General features: G+C 40.3%; 1 protein-coding gene across 1 annotated transcript in view; it reads left to right on the top strand.

Annotated features, from left to right (window-relative positions):
• CFAP91 (cilia and flagella associated protein 91) overlaps positions 1-26,117 on the top strand; it is a 97,003-nt gene extending 70,886 nt beyond the window's left edge. Inside the window, exons 12-18 of the mRNA XM_026494163.4 lie at positions 777-848; positions 2,253-2,399; positions 5,045-5,266; positions 7,815-7,963; positions 8,527-8,618; positions 17,410-17,575; positions 24,931-26,117. Of these exons, the coding sequence (XP_026349948.2) occupies positions 777-848; positions 2,253-2,399; positions 5,045-5,266; positions 7,815-7,963; positions 8,527-8,618; positions 17,410-17,561 (834 nt within the window). The 3' untranslated portion in view covers positions 17,562-17,575; positions 24,931-26,117. The remainder of the gene's footprint in view (positions 1-776; positions 849-2,252; positions 2,400-5,044; positions 5,267-7,814; positions 7,964-8,526; positions 8,619-17,409; positions 17,576-24,930) is intronic.
• Positions 26,118-26,454: the final 337 nt, after the last annotated feature.

Below are 26,454 nucleotides of genomic sequence, written 5' to 3'. Positions count from 1 at the left end.
TCTGCCGGTACGGGGCAGTTCTCACAAGATGCCAGATTGTATTGCTAAGGTGGTTGTGCTTTGTCAGAGGGAGGGATGTTGACAGGAGCTCTCAGTAGCGCTTCTGAAGGGTGACCTGTGCGGAGGCACTGCTGGTACTCCCACTGACTGGCCAGGATGTGTTTCTGGACATCCCCTTTCTAGGCTTCGTGCCAGTCACTCCCTGTGGTTGACACATTGTCTTCCGCATGTGTTTATGCCGTTGATTTCTGTTGCTTTCTTCTGCATTGAGAGGCACTTTAAGTCAATTTGCAGGCTCTGCTTTCTGCTTTTGACACATAGTTACTTAAGCTGATTTTACCAGCTTATCTAAATTCTTGTGAGAAGCACCTTACTGTAGACTCTGACATGGACTGTTGTATTCCTTGTCTATTCATGATCAAACATGAAAAAAACTATTGCAAAAGGGATGTTATAAGCAATACTTGTTGCTTTAAGAAAGATTTGGCTGAAAAGGAGTACAGAAAAATGAAAATGTCTTAATTTGTAGGAATAGAATGAATTTTTGCTTTGGATAAGATTTTTTAAGGGTGTCTTACGATAAAAATAATTTTAACAATACAGTACGTAACATTTAAAATACTATATGTTCCATGAGAGTGTAGGCCTTATTTATTTCTCTTTAAATCCTCTGGCATCTTGCACAGTGTCTTTTGCTTGATCTAAGTCTTCAAAAAAATATTTGATGCTGACCGCTGCTCTTCTCAAGTTGCTTGGTTCTTACTTTGTTCTTTTAGGAAGAAGAAGATATAGAGATGGCTGTGATCTACCTTCAAAAGTTACTCCGGGGAAGAGTTGTTCAGAACACGGTGTGTAGGGTCCAACCACTGGTCCTTTGCTTCTCCTTTGAGAATAGATTTATAGAAAGCGTATGTACACGCTTCCTTGGGGTGAATTCCCTTTTGCACCCTGCTGTCTTATGGAACTGTATACTCTTGAATTACCTACCCACCGCCTTCTGTCATAGTTTGTCCAAGTGGGTGGCACAGTGTCAAGGAGAGAAAGGACCTGCTTGCTGTTTGTCACAGTTGTACCTGAGGCAAAGTGAAATTAGTATCTTCCTTAGAATCACTAAATCCAGCAATTTTCTTACCTGAATTTGGACTTATTTTTAAAAGTTTATTTATTTAAGTAATCTCTACACCCACCATGGGGCTTGAACTCATGACCCCCCAAGATCAAGAGTTGAATGCTCTACCAACTAAGCCAGACAGATGCTTCTGAATTTTGACTATTAAGGCATCACAGACCAAGTGGATTCCCTAATTTTCCACAAAGTCATAATTCTTTGAGTTTGTATATAGCTAGCAATACCTGAATAATAAATAGCTAAGTAGTACTAACTACAGTTTTGAACCCATACTATAAGCTCACATTATATATTCTTTGCTTTACATATATCATCTGATTTTTTCCTATCAGTTATCCCATTTTCCTGGCAAGTGATTGGAGTCTGAGATTATGTTAACTGCTAGCAAATTCAACTCTGGTCCTCCTGACTGTAAAGCCTTTGCCACATTATTTGTGCAAGCACATCTCAGTTTTTTTTTTTTAATTAAAAAAAAATTTTTTTTATTATATTGTTAGTCACCATACAGTACATCCCTGGTTTCTGATGTAAAGTTCGATGATTCATTAGTTGCGTATAACACCCAGTGCACCACTGATACAAAGCATCAGAAAAAAAAATTTTCTCCTCATACAGCTGTACCTCATAAGAGACTCAGTTATAACTAGTATGTCCAGGGAAGCTGGGTGAGCATTTTGTGTTCAGCATTATTCTCTACTCTCCTTGAATATTTCCCCAGGAAAAATGTCACAGCAGATTACGTATTACAAACCAGGGGGCAGACCTCTTGGAACAGAAAGCACGGCTATGAAAAATACCATCCTCAGTCTTCGTAGGGAAGGAGCACAGAAAGTGAAGGGGAGGGTCTAGTTTCCTAATATGACCCTATAGTAACCACTTTGTCTTTGAGAGGCACTTTAAGAAACTGAGGAAACAACTGCTAAGTCAGCTTTTTCTCGACCTGAGCAGCGGGAGATGTAGAAAAGAGGGCTGAACTCGAAGCTCAGCAGAGCACCCCTGCTCTGTGGAGAAGGCAGAACCGAACCCACTGTTCCCAAGTGCCTCACCAGTGCCCGCATGGGTCCTAGTGCCTCGCACAGGGGACGCGAACTTGCAAGGCTCTTTTTGATTTGATTTGCTACAGATGTTTGAAGGGAAGGAGAAGCGACTGGAGCTGATCCAGGAGCTGCGCACCAGCCACGCACTACAAGACGATGACAGGCTGCTGAAGAAAGCCGAGAAGCAAGTGACGCTGGCCTTACAGCGGCAGAGGAACTTGCATGAGCACAAGGTTCTTTCCTTTGCTTTCTTGTTAGGGTGTCTCCCCGGATTTTTATTATTGCACAAGTGGCATTGTAACAACAGGAAATGAAATGACAAAAAAGAAACATCCCCCCCAATCCCATCACTCTATCACGGTTGGCGTTTTTAAACAACGCTGCCGCAGTCCAGGACTGCGATGGGCTGTGCCCTCGCTGAACTGAATACGGTCTTATTGGCAAAAAAAAAAAAGAAAAAAGAAAAAAAGGAAAAAACCCCACATTTTAAAAGGTTTTCCTTCCAACTTTCTTAGATATTTGGTAATTCTACTGTATTTTAGTGGGAGCTCAACAGAATGAAAAGTAGTAAAAGCAAAAAAAAAAAAAAAAGAGCGAGAGACATGAGATTTATTTTAAAATATCGGCACTTGTTTGTGAGTTTTAGAGCTGCACCCAGCTCACGCTGGGTAAACTGACGTTGAGTGTGTTAAAATCTCAGGGTATTCTGTGACTCTCATCAGCGTCGCCCGACCACAGCTGCTCATTGCAGCTCTACCCCAACAACTGTAAATGTTTTCCTGTTTTCTTCTGGCATTTGTCTGTGTATACAGTTTTTAATGTTGCTGACTACAGAGCAGACATGCTTTTACTATCACTCCCACTTATCTGTAAATCGGTATGAAAAAGCATCAATTTGCAGAGTTTAGTGTTGTGAGAAAGTAAGTTTACTGTGGCGTTAATGCAACCCACCCTAGTAACACACACAACGCTTGTGCCGTGTGGGACTGGGCACAAATGGCAGGCAGCTTGAAAATGAGCACGTTATTCCGTTTACGTGACACCAGGCTTGTGGATGGTCTCTGATTTGGGGGAGCTGGTGTAGGGGAGGGAGGACGAAAGCCACAGGCTATGAGACCCAACGGAAGGTCAGAGAAAGAAGAAGGGAATATGTACACTAGATTCTCTGAATCCGCGGGTCTGAGAGTCCTGGAAATGACAGAGTCAGGCTGCACTTCTGTTCAGATGGGAGCAGAACGCCCTGGAGCACCAGGGCCCAAGAACTGGATGGAAAAATGCCCTCCTTGGCCCTTCGAAGTTTCTGATTATAGACTTTAGCAGGTGCACCTAAGCCAGTCCAGGCTTTTTAACTCATCTGTCCCAGTTAGTAGGTAAATACTTGACTCATACCATGTCAACCAAGAGCTGAAGGAGGAGTTAATGGGAAGAGCTGTCACTTAGCAAAGGACTCACCCTGCTTACCTTCTGCCTGACCGAGGTCCACCAGTGACTTGCCAGAGTCGGAGGGAGGCGGCGCCTCACGTCTGCCTCCAGCTGAGCCTCTCCTTTTCTCCTCTTATATTTTCTATGGGGAATAGTACAGAAAATGCACAGTTTCCAGTTATGTCCTGCCCTGCATGATACGATCACGGCAAAATCAACTTCCTAAATATTTTTACTTAATTTTCAAATTAGATTGTACTACCGTAGCATACTCAAATTTCTTGCCGGGGGAGGACGCTGGACATGAACGGTAGCCATTTGGGATTTTAAAGGTTGCATCTGCCCCCCAACTGAGAGAGCTTGTGATCCTGGGACAAGGAGAGAATCTGTTTGTGGTCTCTGGGCTGAATGACCACTGTTTATAGAAGGAAGGAGTAGTGAGGCACTCTTAGCGTGGCCCTTTCTTTCCACCTCCCCCTATCGTATAAGTAAAGCTGAACTCTGTGGTTAGAAAGTATGTGTGGGCTGGGGGGAGGTGAGGGAGGGTGTCGGGGCTAAAGTCCACGCTTGAATGACAGTCTCACACAGTAGCCTCACCACCTTTGGAGACCTATGTGGGTTTCCTCTCCTCAGATACAAACCAGAGAAGCACAGAAGAACTGTCGGTTCTGGGGGAGCCTATGACTGAGAGAAGAGCCCTTTCCCATAGACCTGAGGATAGGAAAAGGAACAGGATGAAGCTGCAAAGGACTCAATCTTCTTAAACACTTTTATTCTCCATGTGTCAAAGCCAGGACAGACAGATCCATGAATAGATACTGTGGCTTATTCCTGGCAGAGAACTCCAGGCCCTGACTTTACCTCAATGATTACATAGACCTGAAGGCTTTTTCCTGCTCTGTTTCAAAGATAGTTCTTAATGACTTTGAAGTTATTTAAAAGAATACAGTACCACAGTTTTCTACTTTCATGTTATTCAAGATCTTAGAATTCCCCAAACTTGTGTCAAAGGACCATTAAAAAATTAAAAGGTTTCATGAGTGAATTTCTAGAAGACTCTATTTTATTGAACTCTAAAAGTTTTTTTAATAAAAATCTTGACATTTCCCTTCATGTCTGGGAAAATAGAAGTACTTTACCTTCTGGGTAAAAATGAAAGAAAAAAACCAATTTGTGTGGATACTAAGAAATGTTTTTGCTAAATCCTCCTCCTAATTTGAGGACTGTAATCTGTTAGTGACTGAGCTAACCACTTTCTCATGTGTAAGTTTGTATCATAAGTTTTCTTAGTAAGAACGCTTGGGATGACACCATCCTAGTGATAATATTCCTGATAAACAGGAAGTGCATTCTGCCAGTGAAGTGACTGTCGCAAGTTCTGGGTGATCCAGCATCCCTCCTTATACATCCACATGCTTAGGTTTTGTATCCTTAAAATTTTACTATTATTTTTAAGGTCTCACTGGTTGAAAACCATTTGGCTGGACTGGAAGGAAGGGTGCTAGCAGACATGTTTGACTTCCTGTCCAAAGAGCTGGTGAGACTACAGGAAGAGAGGAGGATCCATGCCTTTGCCATGCTGGCCGAACGGCAGCGGAGGATGCGAGAAGCTGAAGAGAGTGGTCGGCGCCAAGTCGAGCAAAGGCGCCTGAGGGAGGAGGACCAGATATTTAAGGAGGCAAGTGGGGGTGTAGCTGGATGTCTGGAAGCTATTTGTAAGGAGCCGAATCACACCAGAGGAAAGTCACGATATGAAATGGCACTTATTTTTTGTTTTTCATTGTGTTCTACAAATATGTATTGAGTTCCTACAATATGCTAGGCACTGTGGGATACTTCGGAGGGGAGGAACCAGACATGGTCCCTTTTCTCCTGGAGCTTAAGTACTATAAATGTGTAGAATTAGGAAATATAGTAAGTTTCATGAAGCAAACAGATGGGGCCCAGTTACACATTTTAAACAGGTTATTCTGCTTGCTGTGTGGAGAACAGGTTGGAAGAAGGACAGAGTGGAAAGAAGGAGATCAGGAAGGAGGCTGTGGAAGTAGTTAATGCCAATGAGAAACAGGAAGAAGTCAAGGAAGATGTCCAGTTTCTGGCTTCAGCAGCTGGGAAGATGATAGTACGGTTTTTTGATGTGGGAAAGCGGAGCATGGAAATTAGTTTAGGAGCAGGGTGGAATCAGGAATTTGATTTTTATTAGGCTTGAGACATTCTAGTGAAGGTGTCATTTCAGCAAGTGGATAGACAAGATGGAATTTAGAAGAGAGGTTTTGGCTAAAGATATAAACTAGAGCACCAGGTTGGTAAGTTAGAATTCTGACCAAGACATAATGGGTATGTTGTTCCAAAGTGAGCAATATGTAAATTCAGAGGAAGTTCAAGGAGCTAGTAATATCTCAGAGCACTCACCCTCATCAAGAATATAAAGGCTCAAGTGTTAAAATTGGAGGGGATTTATGAAGAAGATTCCTTTAAAGGGAACTGTGCTGTGACTACCCGTCCCCCTCCCCAACACACACACACACCCCAAAACCCACCCAGAGGTAGGTTTCTTTTCCTGTGGTCATTGGCAAGCTTGATATGTATTCTTTCAGTTAGGGTGTCTGACTCCCTAGGAATGGAGAGGAGGAGAGCTAGGCCAGCTGGCTGCTTTGGAGGGGGGCACAGATGACGCTATATGGGTGGCTAGCCAGAATATGTCAAGGCAAAGGCTGTGTGAGAGTTTCCCCTGGACCAGATGTGGACCACATGGGAAAGAGAGAGAAAACCAACCTGGACCTTAAAAAATTTCCTATCCAAGAGGGCTGTCTGAATTATATGTGTGGATTATCAGTTTTTTTAAAAAAAATGCATCCATTTGAGATCTTCTTACTTGATCTGATATTTTCAGGATTTACACAATTCTTATGGAATTAGGATTGATTCATGAATAGTATTTGTTGTGTGTGTTTCAATTTTTTTGTTTGTTTGTTTTAAACCAAACAGATTGCTCTCCCTCTACACAGCTTAAGAAGTTTTGAGTTACATATTGTCATGGTCAGCTTTTTAACTGGAGTGGCAGAGCATCTACAATGCCTCTAATCCATACTCTAACTATTTCTGATTGCATACTTGGAAAACTGTAAAGAAAAGGGAATGTTTACCATAAAATCATGACAGTGGAAAGGGTCTGTGGTCCAGAAGAACCCATAGCAGCCTTCTAGAATTCTAGCAGTGGCTACATGAGTACTGACTTTACCCTAATTCATTACACAGTACATCTGTCACTGTGCACTTTTTAAAACGTGGGCTCTATTTCACAACTTCAGAAAGCTTAAAAAAGTAACAGTCCAGGGTATGATAGTTCAAAAATTCATCAGAGACCCAGGATCCTTCTAGCTTTCTCCTTTTCTGTCCTTAAGTCATGGCCCTCGTGGCAGTACAAGATGACTTCTGGTGCTCCAGCATTAGGTCCCCATGAAATGAGAAGAGAGAGAGAGAGAGAAACTAGGTTTCTCCCTTTAAGAATCCTTTCTAGGGGCGCCTAGGTGGCTCAGTCAGTTAAGTGTCTGACTCTTGATTTCTGCTCAGGTCATGATCTCAGGGTCATGAGATTGAGCCCCACCTTGGGCTACACACTGGCTAGAGCCTGCTTAAGATTATCTCTCTCCCCTGCCTGGTTGTGCTCGCTCTCTTAAAAAAAAAAAAAAATCCTTTCTAGAAAGTGCACAGATGACTTCTGCATGTACCAGAACTATGGTTACTAGGAAATGTAGTCTTTATTCTAGACACCTATTGGCGGAGCTAAAACTCAGGGGGTCTGTTACATAAGAGGAAGGAGAGAAAGGACATTGGGAAATACCTCTTAGTCTCTGCCACAGTTGGGTAGTTTGACCAAGTCACTTTGCTGGAAAGAACAAAGCCAGGAACCAAAACAGGGTTATTGACTGAGGCCCATGATCTTTCTGCAGTGTTGTATTGCCCACCCTCGGTAAGACCCATAATTCTAAAGTGGGCTAGATGGATGGGGGCTACCCAGAATGGGTGGGTAGGTGGGCTAGAAACAGACTGACCAGACAGGAGAAAAAAAAAAATGGAATGATCAATGAGGGGACTATTGACTTAATGAACAAAATAGATGTGCTTTAAAAAGGTCAATCAATGTTTGTTCTTTTTTTTTTTTTTGGTGTTGTTTACAGTAGTATTCCTGTTCTCAGTAACGGGGGCATTTTTATTTTTTGCAGGTGATTAAAGTTCACCAAAGTACTGTAACTTCCTATCTGGAAGACATAATACTGAATACCGAAGAGAACACTGCAGAAGAACAAGCCAGGGCAGAAATTGAGAAGATGGCTGAGGAAATCAATGACATTGCTTATGAAATGGAGAACCGGTTTGTACCAAGAGAACAGATGGCAGAATGGATAGCGCATTTGCTGTTACTCATATGTATTTTTCAAAAGCTTAAGATTTTACCACCAAGGAGAAACAAGTATATATCTCCTGCTTCAGTGTCCATTGTTTTAACTGCATAACTCTTTAGAAGTCAACATGCCTAAATCTTTGTATGGCAGGAGTGCTGGGGGTAGAATTTTCAGTTATCCTCTGCAGTCTGGATCACTAACATACTACTTTTAGAGTACCACAAAGCATGAAAGCAACGTGAATAAGTGCACCATTACCGCACCCCCAAGGTCTTGGCTTCTTGTATAAGTTATATATCTCCAACATTCCCTTACTGGCAGGTAAGTTAACTGAAAGACAGGGTCAAATCCGAATTTGTATGAAGTTAACCAGCCCCACCAGAAGTGTAGTATTTCAGACAACGTAATCAAGGAAGAGGCAGTAGTGGGATTTGAGCAGTGGAGTCCCTTACACAAGCAAGAACTTAAGTAGAAATCAGCAGCTCAAGTAAGGCAACAAAGGAAATAGTTTAATTTGTTTTTTATTTTTTAGCCGAACTCAGCTTCAGTCAGAGGAGATTGTGGCTGAGTTGGTTTATAGTTTCCTGATCCCAGAGGTGCAAAAGGACTTTGTCAAAGAAAAAGGTAAGCCAATGTAATGCTTTACTTTGTGATTTCTTTTAAAAGATATAAACTATTTTCAATATCCCTGAGATTTAAAATGACCAGAAGTATGAAGAAATTTCTGAAGGAGAATCACTGACTTTTCCTATTTCAGAGCTTGTCAAGTTCTCTTCATGCTGAATCCAGAATGTAATCACCTCTAATATAGATGGGGTGCAGTTCTAGTAAGTGTGATGGAGTATCAGTGCCAAACCTTCTTTAAGAGGAAGTTCCCAAGTTCCCCAAAGAGGTGTATTTTGTGTTGTTGTTGTTGTTTTTTTTTTTTTTTTTAAGACATAAAGCAAATGTTGACAAGATGCAGAAGGTTCAAACTGTACTAGCCCTTTGGAGGTGGGACACATACAAGGTGGGTGTTGGAAAGCTGAGATGCTTGAAGGGCTTAAACCTATTCTGCTGCTCTGCCTGTGCCACAGACAACTTCTGTTTCTGCCAGGACTGTATCTAAGTACAAATATCTTCACTTGTCAAAAGTGGCATGTTTTGAAGACTGATGCTTTTAGTCAATAGAGAAAGAGAAAAAAATTGACTTAAAAAAAGAATGCTCTTGGGGCGCCTGGGTGACTCAGTTGGTTAAGCATCTGACTCTTGATTTCGGCTCAGGTCATGATCTCAGGGTCTTGAGATCAAGCCCCATGTCTGACTCCACACTCAACGTGGAGTCAGCTTGAGATTTTCCCTCTCCCTCTGCCCACTGCCCCCCCCTCAAAAAAGCACTCAAAAAAACAAACAAACAAAAAAAACACCTCTTCTGGAGCTTTCAGACTATTGGTGACAGGTCACCAGAGAGAGGGGTGCAACCAGAAGATCAATATTTAAGTGAAATATTGGCCAGGGAAGATGGCCAAATAGGAAGATCCTATAAGCTTACCTTGTCCCATGGTTACACCTAAACAACCCAGAAAAACGTGTAAGTAACCCAGAAAAATGACCTGAAAACTGGCAGAACACATTCTGAACACCTAAACGTAGAGAAGAGACCACATAAAAATGGTAAGAAGGGCGGAGACAGGTCGGGAACCAAACTGACCCATGACACTATCCATGGGAGGGACACCACAAGCATGGAGAAAGGAGAGCAGCACACCCCTTGCCAGATACCCCAGGCAAGGGGGACCTGCACTGGGAAGATGAATCCCCATAACATTTGGCTTTGAAAACCAGAGGGGCTTAACCTCATAAGTTTTACAATCAGCAGGGCTCAACACCTGGAACTTTATAAATCAGCTTGGCTCTAGGAGAGCCAGAGAGCAATAAGAAACAATCCCCACCCTTAAAGAAACAGCATAACAAACAGCCCCACCGGGATACAGCATGGAAGCAGCAGTTTGAGTCTATGAGAAGACTTACGAATCTCAGAACATGTGCTGGAGGGGCAGGGATCTTTAGGAGACATCTCTAAAAACAAAAGTGCGGTCAGGGGCCATTTACCTCCCTCAACCCCAGCCTAGATAAACAGATACCTACAAGGACCAGCAAAGTGCACACACTCTCCACTTAGCTTGCTAACAGCGTGCCCCATCCCCATGTTCTCCTGTGGATCCACCTTCTCCCAACCTCTCCACTTAGTAGGAGTTCATCTATAACAGTCTCACAAAATTGGCATTATGCAAGCAGCCCCGATGGGCCAGCACCCCTCCAAAGTGACTCCTGCCCCAGGGAGAAGGGAAGATAACCACACACACATCAGTTCAACTGTGAACCCAGCAGTGGGCAGACATCTGGTCTGACTGCAGGCCTCATCCACCAGTGAAAGCCTTGCAGGGGTCAACACAGGGAGAATGCCCTGTTGTAATTCAATGTGACCACAGCTCTGGCAAACATCTGGGCTGACCAAAATCAAGCCTATGGTGACCCCAGACTGGCCCACTAACAACACAGGGACCAAACCTGGCCCACAACAGGCAGAGAGCCTTTGCAGACAACTAAACTGAAGGCAAACACTACTCAGCCACAACAGTAGTCACACAGAACACATATAGGAGACACCCCTGAATGCCAGGGTCTGGTGAACGGGGATGTTCTACTGCAGGGCACTATAGGACCTCCTCTTCATATGTCCATGACTTTTGAGAGCCGGAGATGTAGCTGACTTTCATAATACATACATAACAAACACAGAGAGTTAGACAAAATGAGGAGACAGAAGAATATGTCCCAAATGAAAGACCAGGACAAAGTCACAAGGAAGCTAAATGAAATGGAGATAAGCAATATGCCTGATGGAGAAAGAATTTAAAGTAATAGTCATCACCATACTCACTGGAATGGAGGAAAGGGTGAAGAACTAAGTGAGACACTCAACAAAGAGAAAACACAAAAAAACAATCAGAGATGAAGAACTCAATAACTGAAGTTAAAAATACACTAGAGGGGAAAAAAATAGTACACTAGAGGAAGCAGAACACATCAGTGACTTGGAGGACAGAGTAATGGAAAGCAATCAAGCTGAACAAGAGAGAAAAAAAAATAAAAAATGAAAACAGATTAAGGAAACTCAACCACACCATCAAGTGTAATAACATTTGCATTATAAGGATCCATGAAGGAGAAGACAGAGAAGAAGTGGCAGGGGCGGGGGGAGGGCTTGAAGAAATAATAGCTGCCAACTTCCCAAATCTGGAGAAGGAAACAGAAATCCAGATTCAGGAGGCACAAAGCATCCCCAACAAAATCAACCCAAGGAGGTCCACACAAAGGCACATGGTAATTAAAATGGCAAAAAGTAGTGGTAAGGAATTTTTAAAGCAGCAAGAGAAAAAAAAGTAGTTACATACAAGAAATACCCCGTAAGACAACTAGCTGATTTTTGAGCAGAAACATCCCAGGCCAGAAGGGAGTGGCATGATATATTCAAAGTACTGAAAGAGAAAAATGTAAAACCAAGAATACTCTATCCAACAAAACTATCATTCAGAATAGAAGGAGAGAGGGTAGAGAAAGAATTTGCCAGACAGACAAAAGTTGGAGGAATTCATGACCACTAAATCAGCCTTACATGAAATGTTAATGGGGACTCTGTGAGTGGAAAGGAAAGACTGTAAGCAGGAGTAAGAAAAGTAGGAAGCACAAAACCATAAAATTAAGTATGTCTATAAAAATCTGTCAAGGGATTCACAAAATAAAAGGATATGAAGTATGATACCATGTACCTAAAACATGGCAGGAGAGAGGAATAAAAGTTTAGGGCTTTTAGAATGAGTTCAAACTTAAGGGACCAACAACTTAATATAGACTACTATTTGCGTAAGATGTTACATATCAACCTAATAGTAACCACAAAACAAAAACCAGTAATATATATATAACAAATAGAGAAGGGAATCCAAGTATATCACTGAAGAAAGCCAGCAAACCAGGGGAGAAAAGAGTGAGAGAAGAAAGGAACAGAGAAGAACTACAAAGACAACCATAAAACATGTACTTATTGCTCTTTGTTACTTACCTATCAATAATTACTTTGAATGTAAATGGACTAAATTTTCAATCAAATACATAGCATCATAGAATGGATAAAAAACCAAGACCCATCTATATGCTGCCTACAAAAGACTCATTTCAGACCTAAAGATGCATGCAGATTGAAAGTGAAGAGATGCAAAAGCATTTATCATGCAAATGAAAGTGAAAAGAAAGCCTGGGTAGCTACCCTTAGTTCAGACAAAGTAGACTTGAAAACAAAGACTGTAAAAAGAAACAAAGACACTACATAATCATAAAGGGAACAACAATCCAACAAGAAGATACAATTGTAAATATTTATGCATCCACCATGGGAGCACTCAAACACATAAAGCAGCTATTAACATTCATAGAGAGAGTAACTGATAGTAATACAATAATAGTAGGGGACTTTAACAGCTCACATACATCAACAGCTAGATCATCCAAAGAGAAAAATCAAGGAAAGAGTGCTTTTGAATGACACAGTGGACCAGACGGATCAAAGAGACACTCAGAACTTTCCATCTTAAAACAGTGGAATAGGCATTCTTTTCAAGTGCACACTCTCCAGAGTAGATCACATGTTAGGCCACAAAATAATTCTCAACAAATTTAAAAAGTTTGAAGTCATTTTATGCATCTATTCCAACTACAATGCTATGAAAATAGAAATCAACCACAGGAAAAAAAACTGGAAAGACACATACATCAAGATTAGATAACATGCTACTAAACAATGATGCGGTTAACCAAGAAATCAAAAAATACATGGAGATAAATGAAAACAATGATCCAAAATCTTTGGGATGCAGCAAAATCTGTTCTAAGAAAGAAGATTATAGCAGTACAAGCCAAACTTTATACCCAAAGAAGCTAGAAAAATAACAAGCAAAACCCAAAACCAGAAGGAAGGAAGTAATAAAAATAAGTTTCTTTCAGAAACTAAAAAACAAGAAATCAAGGAAACCAGGAGCTGGTTCTTTGAAAAGATCAACAAAATGGATAAACCTTTAGCCAGACTCATAAAAAAAAGAGAGAGAGAGAGAGAGAGAGCGGACTCAAAACAATGAAGGAAATTGAAGATGACACAAACAAATGGAAAGACATCCCATGTTCATAGATTGGGAGAACAAAATTGTTAAAGTGTCCATACTACACAAAGCAATCTACAGATTTAATGCAATCCCTATCAAAATACCAACAGCATTTTTCACAGAACCAGAACAAATAATCCTAACATTTGTATTGAACCACAGAAGACCCTGAATGACCAAGGCAGTCTTGAAAAAGAAGAACAAAACTGGAGGTATCACAATCCCAGATTTCAAGATACACTACAAAACTGTAGCAATCAAAACAGTATGGTACTGGCACAAAAAAAACAGACACACAGATCAACAGAACACAGTAGAAAGCCCAGAAATAAACCCACAATTATAATGGCTGACTAATTTTCCACAAAGGAGGAAGAACATGCAATGAGAAAAAGTCTCTTTAATAAATGGTGTTGGGAAAACTGGACACTTACATACAAAAGAATGAAACTAAACCATTTTCTTACACCATACACAAAAATACAGTCAAAGTGGATTAGGGACCTACATGTGAGACCTGAAACCATAAAAATTCTAGAAGAGAGCACAGGCAATAATTGCTCTGACATTGGTCATAGCAACATTTTTCTAGATATGTCTCCTAAGGTAAGGGAAACAAAAGCAAAAATAAACTGTTGGGACTACATCAAAATAAAAAGCTTCTTGCACAGCAAAGGAAACAGTCAACAAAACTAAAAGACAACTTACTGAATGGGAGAAGATATTTGCAAACAATATATCCAATAAAGGGTTAGAAAATATATAAAGAACTTCTACAACTCAACACCAAAAAAAAAAAAAATCCAATTAAAAAACGGACAGAAGACATGAACAGACATTTCTCCAAAGAAGACATACAAATGGCCAACAGACCCATGAAAAGATGATCTGTCACTAATCATCAGGGAAATGCAAATTAGAACCATGGTGAGATATCACCTCATAGCAGTCAGAATGGCTAAAATAAAACACATAAGAAAAAAAGTGTTGACAGGGATGTGTTAAAAAAAAAAAAGGAACCTTCATGCAGTTGTGGGGGGAATACAAACTGATGCAGCCACTGTAGAAGACACTATGGAGGTTCCTCAAAAAAATGAAAAATAGAGTCACCAAATGATCTAGTAATTCCATTACTGGGTATTTACCTAAAGAATATGAACAGTAATTTGAAAAGATATATGCACCTGTGTGTTTATTGCAGCATTATTTACAATAACCAAATTATGGAAGCAGCCCAAGTGTCCATCGATAGATGAACAAAGAACATGTGGTGTATATCTGCAATGGAATATTACTCAGCCATAAAAAAAGATTGAAACCTTACCATTTGCAACAACATGGATGGATCCAGAATGTATAATGCTAAGGGAAATAAGTCAAAGACAAATACTATGTGATTTTACTCCTATGTTAAATTTAAAAACAGATCAAATCAACATAGAAAAAAAAGAGACAAGTAAAAAGAATCTTAAGTATAGAGAACAAACTGATGGTTACCAGTGGGGAGGTTGGTGGGCAAATAGGTGAAATAGGCAAAGGGGACTAAGAGTTCACTTAATGTGATGAACACTGAGAAATGGATAGAATTGTTGAATCACTGTATTGTACACCTGAAACTAATAAACTGTATTTTAATTGTACTGGAATTTTTAAAAAGAATAAAAAAATTAAAATTATCTTTTGTAAGCCTCAAATATTTACAATCAAAAAATATGGAAAGAGCCCAGATGTCCATCAACTGATGAATGGATAAAAAGATGTGGTGTGTGTGTGTGTGTGTGTGTGTGTGTGTGTGTGTGTATAAAATGGAATATTACTCAGCCATCAGAAAGAATGAGATCGGAAGAGGGGGGAAAGATGGCAGAGGGGCGGGGGTGAGATGTTATATGCAACTGATTGAATCACTGAATTCTACCACTGAAACTAATAATACAGTATATGTTAATTAAATTGAATTTAAATTTAAAAATTTAAGTGCATTAACAGCTTGGTTTTTTAAAATTTTTTTACAAGGTTTCCATGTTGTGCAGGGGAATTCTGGACAGGTTTAAGAGAAGTATAACATTTCAGATCACCTAATAGGAATAAAGCAATGGTAGAGTTCTAATGCATTCAAAGAGAACAAAGAAATATCTTATTTTCCCATTATATGATTGTACTGTAATTTCTAAGCCTATACCTTCTAGTGATAAGTATCTAGTTTGTTTCAGTGTGTTTCCTTTAACTAGCAGTGCTGCAAGCAATCTATTTTATGCCTATCCTGGTCATGCTACTGATAGTAAATTCCTAGCAGTACGGTGCTGGAAATGGGGTATGTGCATTTTACTTTTGCTGGATACTACCAAATAGCCCCCACAAAAAGATTGTTCTAATTCATACTCCCGTCAGCGGTGTAGGATAGTCCTTATGCCAACAGTATTTAATTTTCAGATAAAATAATCCATGTTTCTCTGTTACCTTATAAAAGGGATCTTGTGTTTTCTGAATCTGTAAGAAAATATGCAGCTCCTTTTTATTTTTCCAGGTCCAAAGCAAGGTCAGCCTGCTTCAGGTCAATTCTAACTGAGGGAATTGAAGGAGGCAGGGAAATAGTGTGTCTAATAGTTACCAGTGACCCCTTCCCCTAGCTTCTCTGGGCTCTGAGAGGAAGGAGCTGGAGGAGGCACTTGAGCTGAAGGAATCCTGTGGGACTTGTCTGTGGGGAAGCGGGGCAAGTCCTTAGCCTCTTCTCTGGACAGGGAGCACACACTAGGACCTTTTGTTTCTCTTTTCAAATAAAAGAACCATATGTATTATATATACTCTTTACCCCAAATTAAGATAATATATACAGACCATTTTGAGATATTGCATGATTGAAAAGACCTTGAAGGGACCCGTATATAGATGTGAAATAACAGTAACTACCAAATTTTAAGTGCATGCTAAGTTCTAGACACAACTAAGCATTTAAAAAGTACCTATCTCAATTTCTTAAAATAGCTGTAGGTGTATTCTCATTTTTCAATTATGGAAATTAGTGCTTAGAGATTTTGTATGACTTACGGATTTGAACCATGGTCTGTGTGGCTCCAAAGTCCCCATTCTTTCAACCATACTGCTGTGAAGTGGAAATTGCTGTGAGATTTATCCCCTATAAACTTGCTGAGGGGCGCCTGGGGGGCTCGGTTTGTTGAGCATCTGCCTTCAGCTGGGGTCGTGATCCTGGGATCGAGCTCGGCGTCAGGCTCCCTGCCCGGAGGAGACTCTGTTTCCCCCTTTCCCTCTGCCTGCTGCTCCCACTGCTTGTGCGTGTGCACGCTGTCTCTCTCTCTCTCTCAGTTAATTAATTAATTAATCTTAAAAAAAAAAAAAAAAACAGCTCGCTGACACCTGAATAGCACAGAATCCATAGTATTTTTTACTGTCCTTTACTAGCTGTATGATTTTGGGCAAATTACTTAATCTCTCTGTGTCTCCGTTTCCTTATCTGAAAATGGGGATATTGTTAATAGTCTTTTAGGGTCGTGGGGGTGGTTTAAATGAATATATGCCAACTGCTTAAAACAGTGCCTGGTACAAAGTAAGGACAAATGCTAAGTGCTAACATCATCATCATCATGATTAGTCCCTTCCGAGGGAAACGGGATGCTTAATGCACTAATCCTTGATGACAAATATCCTTAGAGTATGGAGCGAAGACCACCTTCTAAAGCCATGAGCTCGGAAACTCATCATCAGCCAACAAGTATCTTCCCTGTTAGGAACGAAGGCTCAAAGAGAAGTAGGAGACAAGTTGTCTACCTTTAAGTCACTACAACCTAGTTAAAAAACAAAACGGAACTCACACCGAGTGCTTCAGTGCCGCGTGCATTTGGACGAACTCAAGCGTGGCGATGGTAAATGCGGGCCGGCCCAGTCCGGGGAGACTTCCTGGAGGAGCTGGGACCTGCTGGGCTCTGTCAAAAGGGTAGGATTTGGAGCGCAGGCATTGCAGGGGAGGGCAGCCCGGTGAGGGGGAGCGCGACGGGACGGGGGCGCAGCCGTAATCAGCCCCGGTCCGCTCCCCTGCAGAAGGCGTACTGCGGAGAGCCGGTCACTGTTGCTGCGTCTCATCAGCTTCAGCAAGGGAGTATGTGGGTTACAGGACGCTCATTTCCGTCACTACTTTCTTGAAAATTTTTGGGACTGATTCTGTTCAGACTTTCCGAGTAAAATTTCTTGTCGCTTTGGCGCAGTGCGGACCGCCCAGCGGAAGCATATCCTTGCCGCCCACCAGATCATCCACAGCCACACAGAGGACATGGTCAACAGGGATTTTGTGCAGCGGCAGCAAGAGGAGGCGGCCTCACACACCGACAAGTCACCTGAGGAAGAAACTCAAAAATGAGAAACGCAGCTAAGGTGAGTTTGTTTCTCATCTGAAAGGAAGCAGGAGGAGGGGCGGCGGCGTCCCGCCATCTCTCTACTCCAACAACCATCATGTGTTTAAGGAAGTGACACACTCCCATTCAAATGGACACATTTCATCTAGGTCATGCAATCTACTATTGAAATTCTTAGAGAACAGAGATGACGTCATAGCAATCAGACTCTTGTGTCCAGAAAACAGGATTCTAGATAATTTTTTATGGGTCCTTAAAGCACATGGTGGTATTCCATCACAAATAAAGCTGTACAATGTGTCGTGTTATAAAAAGCAGCTTGTTCTGAGGGAGTAGACAGGGTATCCCTGTCTCATCACGCTGGTTGTAAGCACAGCGTGAGGCACAGCCTGTCCGATTCTAGCTCAGATGCCACCTGCAGTGCCCACCAGGAGCTGGTCTGAGGCTCAACTAAACATTCCTATTCTCAAGACTAACACAGACCAGGTTTGATAGGAGTTGAGTATCTGTCTAACTCAGATAAATAGAACCACAGCTTCTGGCAGGGCAGCAGCCATGTTTCTCTTTATGTGGAAGCTCTTGCCGTGTCCACACAGATGAACACATAGCTATTTAGTCCCCCTGGTTACAGAGCTCAGGTGCAAGGAAGAGATTTACATTGGGTAGGCGCAGACCTGCCCTGGTTTCCGTGCCTCAGGGGCCAGGATGTCTTGTAATGATTCCGTAGGCATGTTGTCCAGGGCCCCCTCATGGATGCACTTGGTTGCAAAAGTCAGCACACTCAGGGAAACTCAAACCTCTGGTTTCCCATTAGGTATTACTAGTTCATTTATAATTCCTTCCAATCAAATGCTAGTTACCACCTGGAGGTCAGGTAGTGTTGCCTAGTAACATAGTTGATACAAACTACCTTACTGAATTACTAGGAGAACAGAGCTAGAAAACAGAGCTAGGGAGTGAACTGAAAGTACAATTCTTATGAGAATTCTCAGAAGAAAGGGAGTGAACCCTTTGCCTACACCGTCTCTCTCAACCTCCTTTGCTCAAGCACACCATCTGCTATTCTGGCCTGAGAGTATGCGATCGGGATAGGGAAGGCACAAGGCTTACGGGGAGATTTGAGCCTGGCGTTCAGAAGATTTGAGTGTTAACCAGCTCTGCCACTAACTGTGTAAGTTTATACAATAATTTCCCTTCACTAGAGGTTTGCCTGGGCTTATGTGACCAATAGACCCTCTGCAAGGGAATCTAGTGGACCTTAAGTTTCAATCAGAGAGGATCACGGAAGGAATATTGAGATGAGGGGGCAGTTAAGAAAGAAAACAGAGAGAAAACTGATAAACTCTTAAATACCAAGCTATGGCTATAAAGCACAGCAGAAAATCTTTTGTTTTTAATTAATAATGAAATAACCTCTGAAATCCCCAAAGATATAAACCATGTATTTACATGTAACATTATCCATACATCTATATCATATAAATAAAAGGACCATAGCATTTTGCCTATCTTATTATTGTGATAAAAAAATCACCTTCAATACTTGGATAGTCATTTTTCTTACATGAAAATTTAATAAGATTAATAATTTACATAGTTCAAATTGAGTATGTCTGCATTTACTTCTGAGTATAAAGCATCTCTTTACTGCTTTATTAATGTTTGGAACATGATGCTTAGTTGCCCCCATCGTATGTACTCTCTCTTCCTTCTCTGGGAAGGAGGGAAGGACAGATGTGAGATTATTTAATAATGCTTAGGGATGTGGGCATGGACCATTGATTTTAAAATATTCTTAATCAGCTTGAAGACAATGGAGAGCTAATAGTGAGGAATCCTGGGCAAACATCTAAGAGAAGACAAATTCAGGGAGTTGATTCTGGCATTTGCAGCCACTTCCCCGCCCCCCACCCCGAGGGAATATGCACATTCTAGATAATGGGGCTAAAAAGCTGAGTGATACTTTCACCAGCTTTGTAAAACTAGGGGGACAAAAACTAGGATCATGCTGGAGGCCCTGGTAAGCCTCAACCATTTGGGTTGGGATTCCAGCTCCTAGTTGGGACTAGGGGCGCCTGGGTGGCTCAGTTGGTTAAATGTCCAACTCTTGATTTCAGCTCAGGTCATGATCTCAGGGTCATGAGAATAAGCCCCATGTCAGGCTCTGTGGTCAGCATGGCATCTGCTTGGGATTCTCTCTCTCTGTCTCCGAAATAAATAAATAAATCTTAAAAAAAAAAAAAAAAAGTACATAACTCATCTGGTTCACAGCTGGAGAGGAATTTGCCTCAGGATGAATCATACCCTGACTCTCACCCATACCTGATTTAGAGGATATTTAAATGAGACTTAGTTGATGCTCTAATGAGTTAAGACTTTGGGGCTATTGGGATGGAATGAGTGTATTTTGCATGTGAGAAGGACATGAATTTGGAGGGGGGTCTGGGATGAAGTACTACAGACTTGTGTCCCTCCAAAATTCAGATGTTAAAGCCCTGACCTCCAATATGATGGTATTTGGAGATGAGGGCTGTGGGAGATAATTGGCTTAGATGAGATCATGAGGGCGGGTCCCCCATGATGGAAATGGTGCCCTTACAAGAAGAGACACCAGAGAGCTTGTTCTCTCTTTTTCCCTACCATGTGAGGACATGGCAAGAAGGCAGCCATCTACAAACCAGGAAGAGAGTTCGCCTCAGAAACCGGCCATGCTGACATCTTGATCTCAGATTCCTAGCCTCCAGAACTGTGAAAAAATGAATTTCTGTTGTTTAAGCTACCCAGTTAAGGTATTTTGTTAAAGCAGCCTGAGCTAAGACACTTAGTTTAAAGAGATAAAAGTCAACATCGAAATTTTCAGGAGAACTGGAAATGATACAAATGATATAGCAGATTTGAGGAAAATAGAAATTCCAGAATCTAAAAATACAGTAATCAACATGAGAAACTCAATGAATGGATTTAAGAGCAGGATAAATACAGCTACAGAGAAAACTAATAAATTAGAAGATAGGTCAGAAGGATTTACCTAGAAAGAATAAAGGAACAAAAAGGTGGAAACCACAGAGGAGGTGCAAGGGTAGATGTAGGATAACTTACTCGTTAGGAAGAGACAGAAGGATAGTAGGACTGGACCACTGATTCAAGAAATTTGACTACTAAGAGAAGAAATATGTTGGGAAATCCTATGAAATGTGAATTTTTACAAACCAGTGAAAGACTCAATATTTAACAACCCTTCTTAACCCCAAGAAGAAAAATATTAAAAAAACTATACCTACATACATTTTAATATGACTGCTGAAAACAAAAGAAAAAAAATCTTAAAAGTTTTCAGAGGAAAAGGCTGTGAATTACTTTCAGAAGAGCAATAATTAACCTGAAGTTGACTCCTCATCAGAAACAAAGGCAGAAAATAACAGAATGATAGCTTCAAAATGCTGAAATAGTGTAATAACATGGGATTCTATACCATGCAAATATATCCTTTGAGAATGACAGTGAAAGACATTTTCAGATAAATGAAACAAAATTTGTCACTAGGAGATCTTCACTACAAGAAATTACTAAAGGGGGTTTTTCAAATAGAAGGAAGATTATCCCAGTTGGAAAGTCAGAGATAAATAAAGAACATGTGGATATTTATTGACTGCATTAAACAATAAGAAAAAGCAACACCAGTGGCATTACAGTTACACAGCATACGTAGTGTGGGAGTCCGAAATCCGTGTGTGGGCTAAATTGTTTTGAGGCATCTGCATTATCTAGGAGGGGAGTAAAGTATTATTTAGCATTGTCTTTGATGACTCAAGGCGACAGTCCAACCTCTGAGGTAGCCCCTAAAGCACAGGAGACAGACGCAGGACATCTGAACTAACAGGAGAAAGTGGAGCAAAGCCCCGCTCGGTATAAGAGGAAGACAGAAGGGAGAGAAAAAGGAAACAGAACCAATAGAAGGCACTGAATAAAACTGTAGGTGTTTATCATTGATTCATCATTAATTTATGTTAAATGTAAACAGCTAATCGCTCAAAGTCAGAATTTGCCAGACTGAATAAAAATAAATGCCGTTTGTAAGAGGCATATACAAAATCTAAATATACAGAATGCTTACAGGTTAAAGGATAAAAAAAAAGATACCGTGAAAACATCATCCACAGGAAAGCAGACATAACGATATTAATATTAGACAAAGACAACTTTAAGGCAGAAAGCCCTACCACACAAAATGAGGGATGCTTCATAACGATTTTAATTCACTGGGAAGGTATGAGTCGCAAAGAGGAATGTATCTAGTAACATGGCCTCAGACTTTGTACAGCAAACTTAGTAGGCCCGCACAGGGAAACAAATCCAAACGGTGCCAGACAGTTTAATCTCTGTCGGGAACTGATGGAGCAATCAGAGGGAAAATAAGAAACGGAAGGCTTGAAATAATTAAGAAATTTGACTTAATGCACATTTATAGAATTTTATACCTACCAACCACAGAATGCATATTATTTAAGAATACACACAGCAAACATGCACAAAAACTGAATATATATGGTCATAAAGCGAGTGTCAACCATTTCGAATAGCTGAAATCCTGCAAAGTGTGTTCTTTAATAAAAATGCAATGAAACTAGAAATCAATGACAAGATAATTCTAATACGTTTGAAAATTAAGAAATACAGATATAAATAATCTGTTCATCAAAGAAAGTGTCATAATAGAACTAGAAAATACTTGGAACTGAAAAATGACAAAAATTCTATGTATCAAATTTGTGGAACGCTATTAATGTGGTGCTTAGAAATTTGTAGTCTTAAAGGCATTTATTTGAAAAGATGAAAGTAAGATTAAGCGTCCTTTTCAAGAAATTATAAAAAGAACAATTAGATGCAAAAAAGCAAAAGGAAAGAAAAAACAAAAATTTGAAGAAAAACATGCATAAGTTGGGGAAAAAAGAATTTAAGGAAACAGAAAATAGACATGTCTTCTGATTTTAGGTGGGTTGTAGTAGGTAGCTGCAACATTTGGAGAAAATAATGGATATGTTGTAAACATCATATTTTTAAAGACATTGGAGAGCTATGGAAATCGAAGGGACTAGATGAACTGTAACAGCAGAGAGGAAAGTCCTTCCTAAGTGATCTGAGATCACTGGCCATTTTCTTGCCTTGGGGCACTGGTCCAGTTTGGGTACAAGCTGGGGCTCAGGCTTGCCAAGGGCAGAGGGTCTTTATTTACTAGGGGAAACAGAAACCAGCAAGGCTTTTAAAATCAGTAAGGGCTGACGTGATGGATTACAAGCGAGAGGAGCCCGAATGCATGGCCAAATTTCCCCACAGAATGTCAGATTTTTAGTGGATAAACCTTTTACTGGTGAACACATGTTTGAATCTATGGTGTGTTATATAACCAGCTGTTTCAATAGTGATCTTCACTCAGTCTCATGGATTTAACCATTGTTAATTTATTGTTCCATCATTTATTATTATTATTATTATTTTTTTGGTCAGAAATAGCTGTATGTCCTGACTTGCCTACCTCACTGATACTTGATGGCTTAGCACTGGAACCTTTCAGTGTGAGTTTTTGAGCTCAGATTAAGATTGAGATTTTTTCTAATTACTACCCTTATCCACTATTATGAAATACTGAATGGCTTTGGAAATTAGCTTTTGCTGTAGACTTGATAATATTTTTTGATGAATCCAACCTAAAATCACAAGGCGAAACAGAGCTTATAGGGCAGAACTTACACTATGGTAAAGTCATTTCAATGGCAGCTAACATTGAATCACAAGTAATGGCAAGCTGCTTTCTATACTTCCTGTGCTGTCACAAGTTAAAACAAGAAGCAAGATTTTAATTCCCACACATATTTGCAGTGAATATGTTTTCTGAGTTTACACCTCCAGGAGCATTTTTTTGGACTCTGAAACAAGCGCAAAGGAAATTTTGCTAACGAACTGTGCGATGGAGGAATGTCCACTTAACCTTCAAGTGGAAGCAATGAATATGCATTGTAATGACATGTTAAGAGGGAAATATCAAGAGAAGAATGTAATGGAGTTCTGTAAATGCCTCACAAGCAATCAATATGCACAATTAAAAGCATATGCTCACAGATTGATATCAGTGTTGGCAGCACCTATCTGTGTGACGGACATTTTCAAAGCTGAAATGGGGGGGAGGGTGCTGGGGGTCTCATTGCAAATGTTTATCTGCTATTGGTGATATGTAATCAATGTTGATGATCTGAACCTCAATTAAGCAAAATGTCATCCCCTAAATAAGACTTCCACTTTTCTCATTAGTAGACCTGTATTAAAAACAAACCTGTAGTCAATTATTATTACCTCTATATTGCCTTTTGAATTTTATCAGACATTTTGTGAAAATTTGTTTTCTCTTGTTGAGGACCTACATAATATCCTCAATTTTGTTTATGGGACCACAAAGCCTAAAATATTTACTATCAGGCGCTTTGCAGAAAAAGTTTGTCAGTTCCTACTACATAGCAGTTAAAATGAACGAAGCAGAGCTAAGTACAGCAGGGATGAATCTCACAAATAGAGCAAGTATCAAAAGATGCCAAATCCAGAAAAGAAATCTACAGTATGGATCTCTTTATACAAAGTCTAAAATCAGCCCGAACTCTGGCATTTGGGATTGCATACTTAGGAGGTAAAGATACAAAGAATCAAGGAAGTGAATACTGTAAAAACCAAACAAAAATCAGAATAGTGATAACTTCTAGAAGATAGAGTGTTGTGATTGGGAAGGAGTAAGTGGGAGCTTATAGGACTTCTTGACCTGGGTGGTATTTACACAGACGAATATTTAACATGAATTCACTAAGCTGCACATTGGTTTTCTCTTATTTTCTCATATGTGTCCTGTTCCTTAATTAAAGGCTAGAAATATATATGGATATATACAAACATATATACATTCCTGAGGCCTACAATATACACAAAATATTTCTGGAAAGATCAATAAGAACTTGGTTAAGTATTCGTCGGTAGGCCTGGGGACTGGGGGCGGGGGGGGGAATAGATATATTTTCCTCATGTTTATGTCCTTTTGTAGTTTGAATTTTTTTTACAGTGTATACATATTAAGTTTTCAGTTATAATCCAGTTAATGTAAGGTTTGTAAGTCCTGTGATTTGGAAACTGAAACCCTGTGAGTTAAGAAACATTTGGATCATGGGGCTCATAAGTGGCAGAGCGGGGATATGTCTGGTGATGTCTGGCTTCTGAACCAAGGCTCTGTGTAATCGCATCACAGTAATTTTTTGGATGTACTGGTCTAATGATTGTTACTTAAAAGATGACATAATCAAACTTTTGTTGGTTTTTTGTGTTTTTTTTTTTTAACAGATTATCTTTTTAAAAAGAAGCTGTATAAATCATCACATGGAATTCCATCGTCTATGCTCCTCCCAGAATGTGCACCTCTTACGGAGTTGGCAATGTATAATTCATGAGGAAAGATCTCCCTTCTCCATAAACTTCCAATAACCTAAAATGATTTTCAGTAATAATAACCAAATGAAGGAGTTTATTCTTTTCGGTTTCCCAGATGCTGTACTTCAAGAGAAAATTTTCTCATTTCTCATTTCAACAGTTCGTTAACTAGGAGGATATTCTCGCTTGCTGAATCAAGCAAAAGGAAATGTTACTGAATATTTCTTTTTGTAGTTTTGGCTTGATATTCATAGTACATTGACCTTATCTGCTAAGTCTGAAAGCATGCATACCCCATGGCCTGGCTTTTCATCTCCTAGATACATACTCAGAAATCCAGAAGTATGTGTACCAACAGGCATGACGAGAATGTGCACAGCAGGACTTTCCATGACGCCCCTAAACTAGAATCCCAGACCTCCATGGACACAGGGATAGAAAAATAAGCTGTGGTACAGCCATGCAATGGCTATCAAGTTACCACTGAGCTTTAGGTCTAAGAAGAATATTCCTGCCACACCCACAGAGAAGGTGTTGGTGGGGAGCAATCTGCCCATCCTGTGTGTTGACAAACATCAGGTCCCTCCTCATTTAAAGATTGGTAAATAGGAAAAAAAAGTATCAACAACAAATCTGCATGGGCCCCATATGTATGTTACTCTGAAAACAGAATAAAATCTTATCTTAGAAAATACCCTTCTCTAGGAAACAGGAAAAGCTTCAGAAGTATCTGCTTGGCGATTTTACTAGGAGGCAAAAAGAAATGGCCTCTTAGGAAACCGCAGCAGAGAATAGCAAGAGCAGATACCAACAGATACAGGCTGAAAAGAAAACTGGCTAAGATGAAAAAAAAAAAAAAGATTAAAAAATCCAGTGAAACACATTTGGATGCAGGTAAAAGAACAGAAATATCACAGCAGAGAATAAAAGAGGTGATTTTGCTCTCAATGTGTTGTCATCCAGTGCGGCTTGGGGAGGATAAAGAGATGAAAATGACTAAGAGGTTGGTCTGGATCACCAACCCTGAAGCAATATGAATTCTTAAAGAAGAAAAGACAAAACAAATAAAATAAAAATAAAGTTATAATAAAAGATTTTCTGAGCTGAAAAAATACTTGATCATATAAACTTGAAAAGGTTTACCTTGTATTAGTAAAACTGTGGTCAGGGTAACTTATTTTCGCCAGAGAATCACTGACAAATAACAGTACTGCACAAATAAGGGGGCAGTTGCGTTTTGTTTTGTTCCTTTAAAAATGCTAACCTGGGGGCGCCTGGGTGGCTCAGTCAGTTAAGCCTCTGCCTGTGGCTTGGGTCCTGATCCCATGGTCCTGGATTGAGCCCTGCATCGAGCCCCCACATTGGGCTCCCTGCTCAGGGGGGAGCCTGCTTCTCCTTCTCCCACTCCCTCTGCTTGTGTGCGCTCTCTCTCTCTCT

The sequence above is a fragment of the Ursus arctos genome, unplaced genomic scaffold (assembly GCF_023065955.2).
Source record: "Ursus arctos isolate Adak ecotype North America unplaced genomic scaffold, UrsArc2.0 scaffold_4, whole genome shotgun sequence".
NCBI classification, from domain to species: domain Eukaryota; kingdom Metazoa; phylum Chordata; class Mammalia; order Carnivora; family Ursidae; genus Ursus; species Ursus arctos.
Note: the sequence above shows the minus strand (reverse complement) of the source record. Positions and strands in the feature narration are given on the sequence as shown.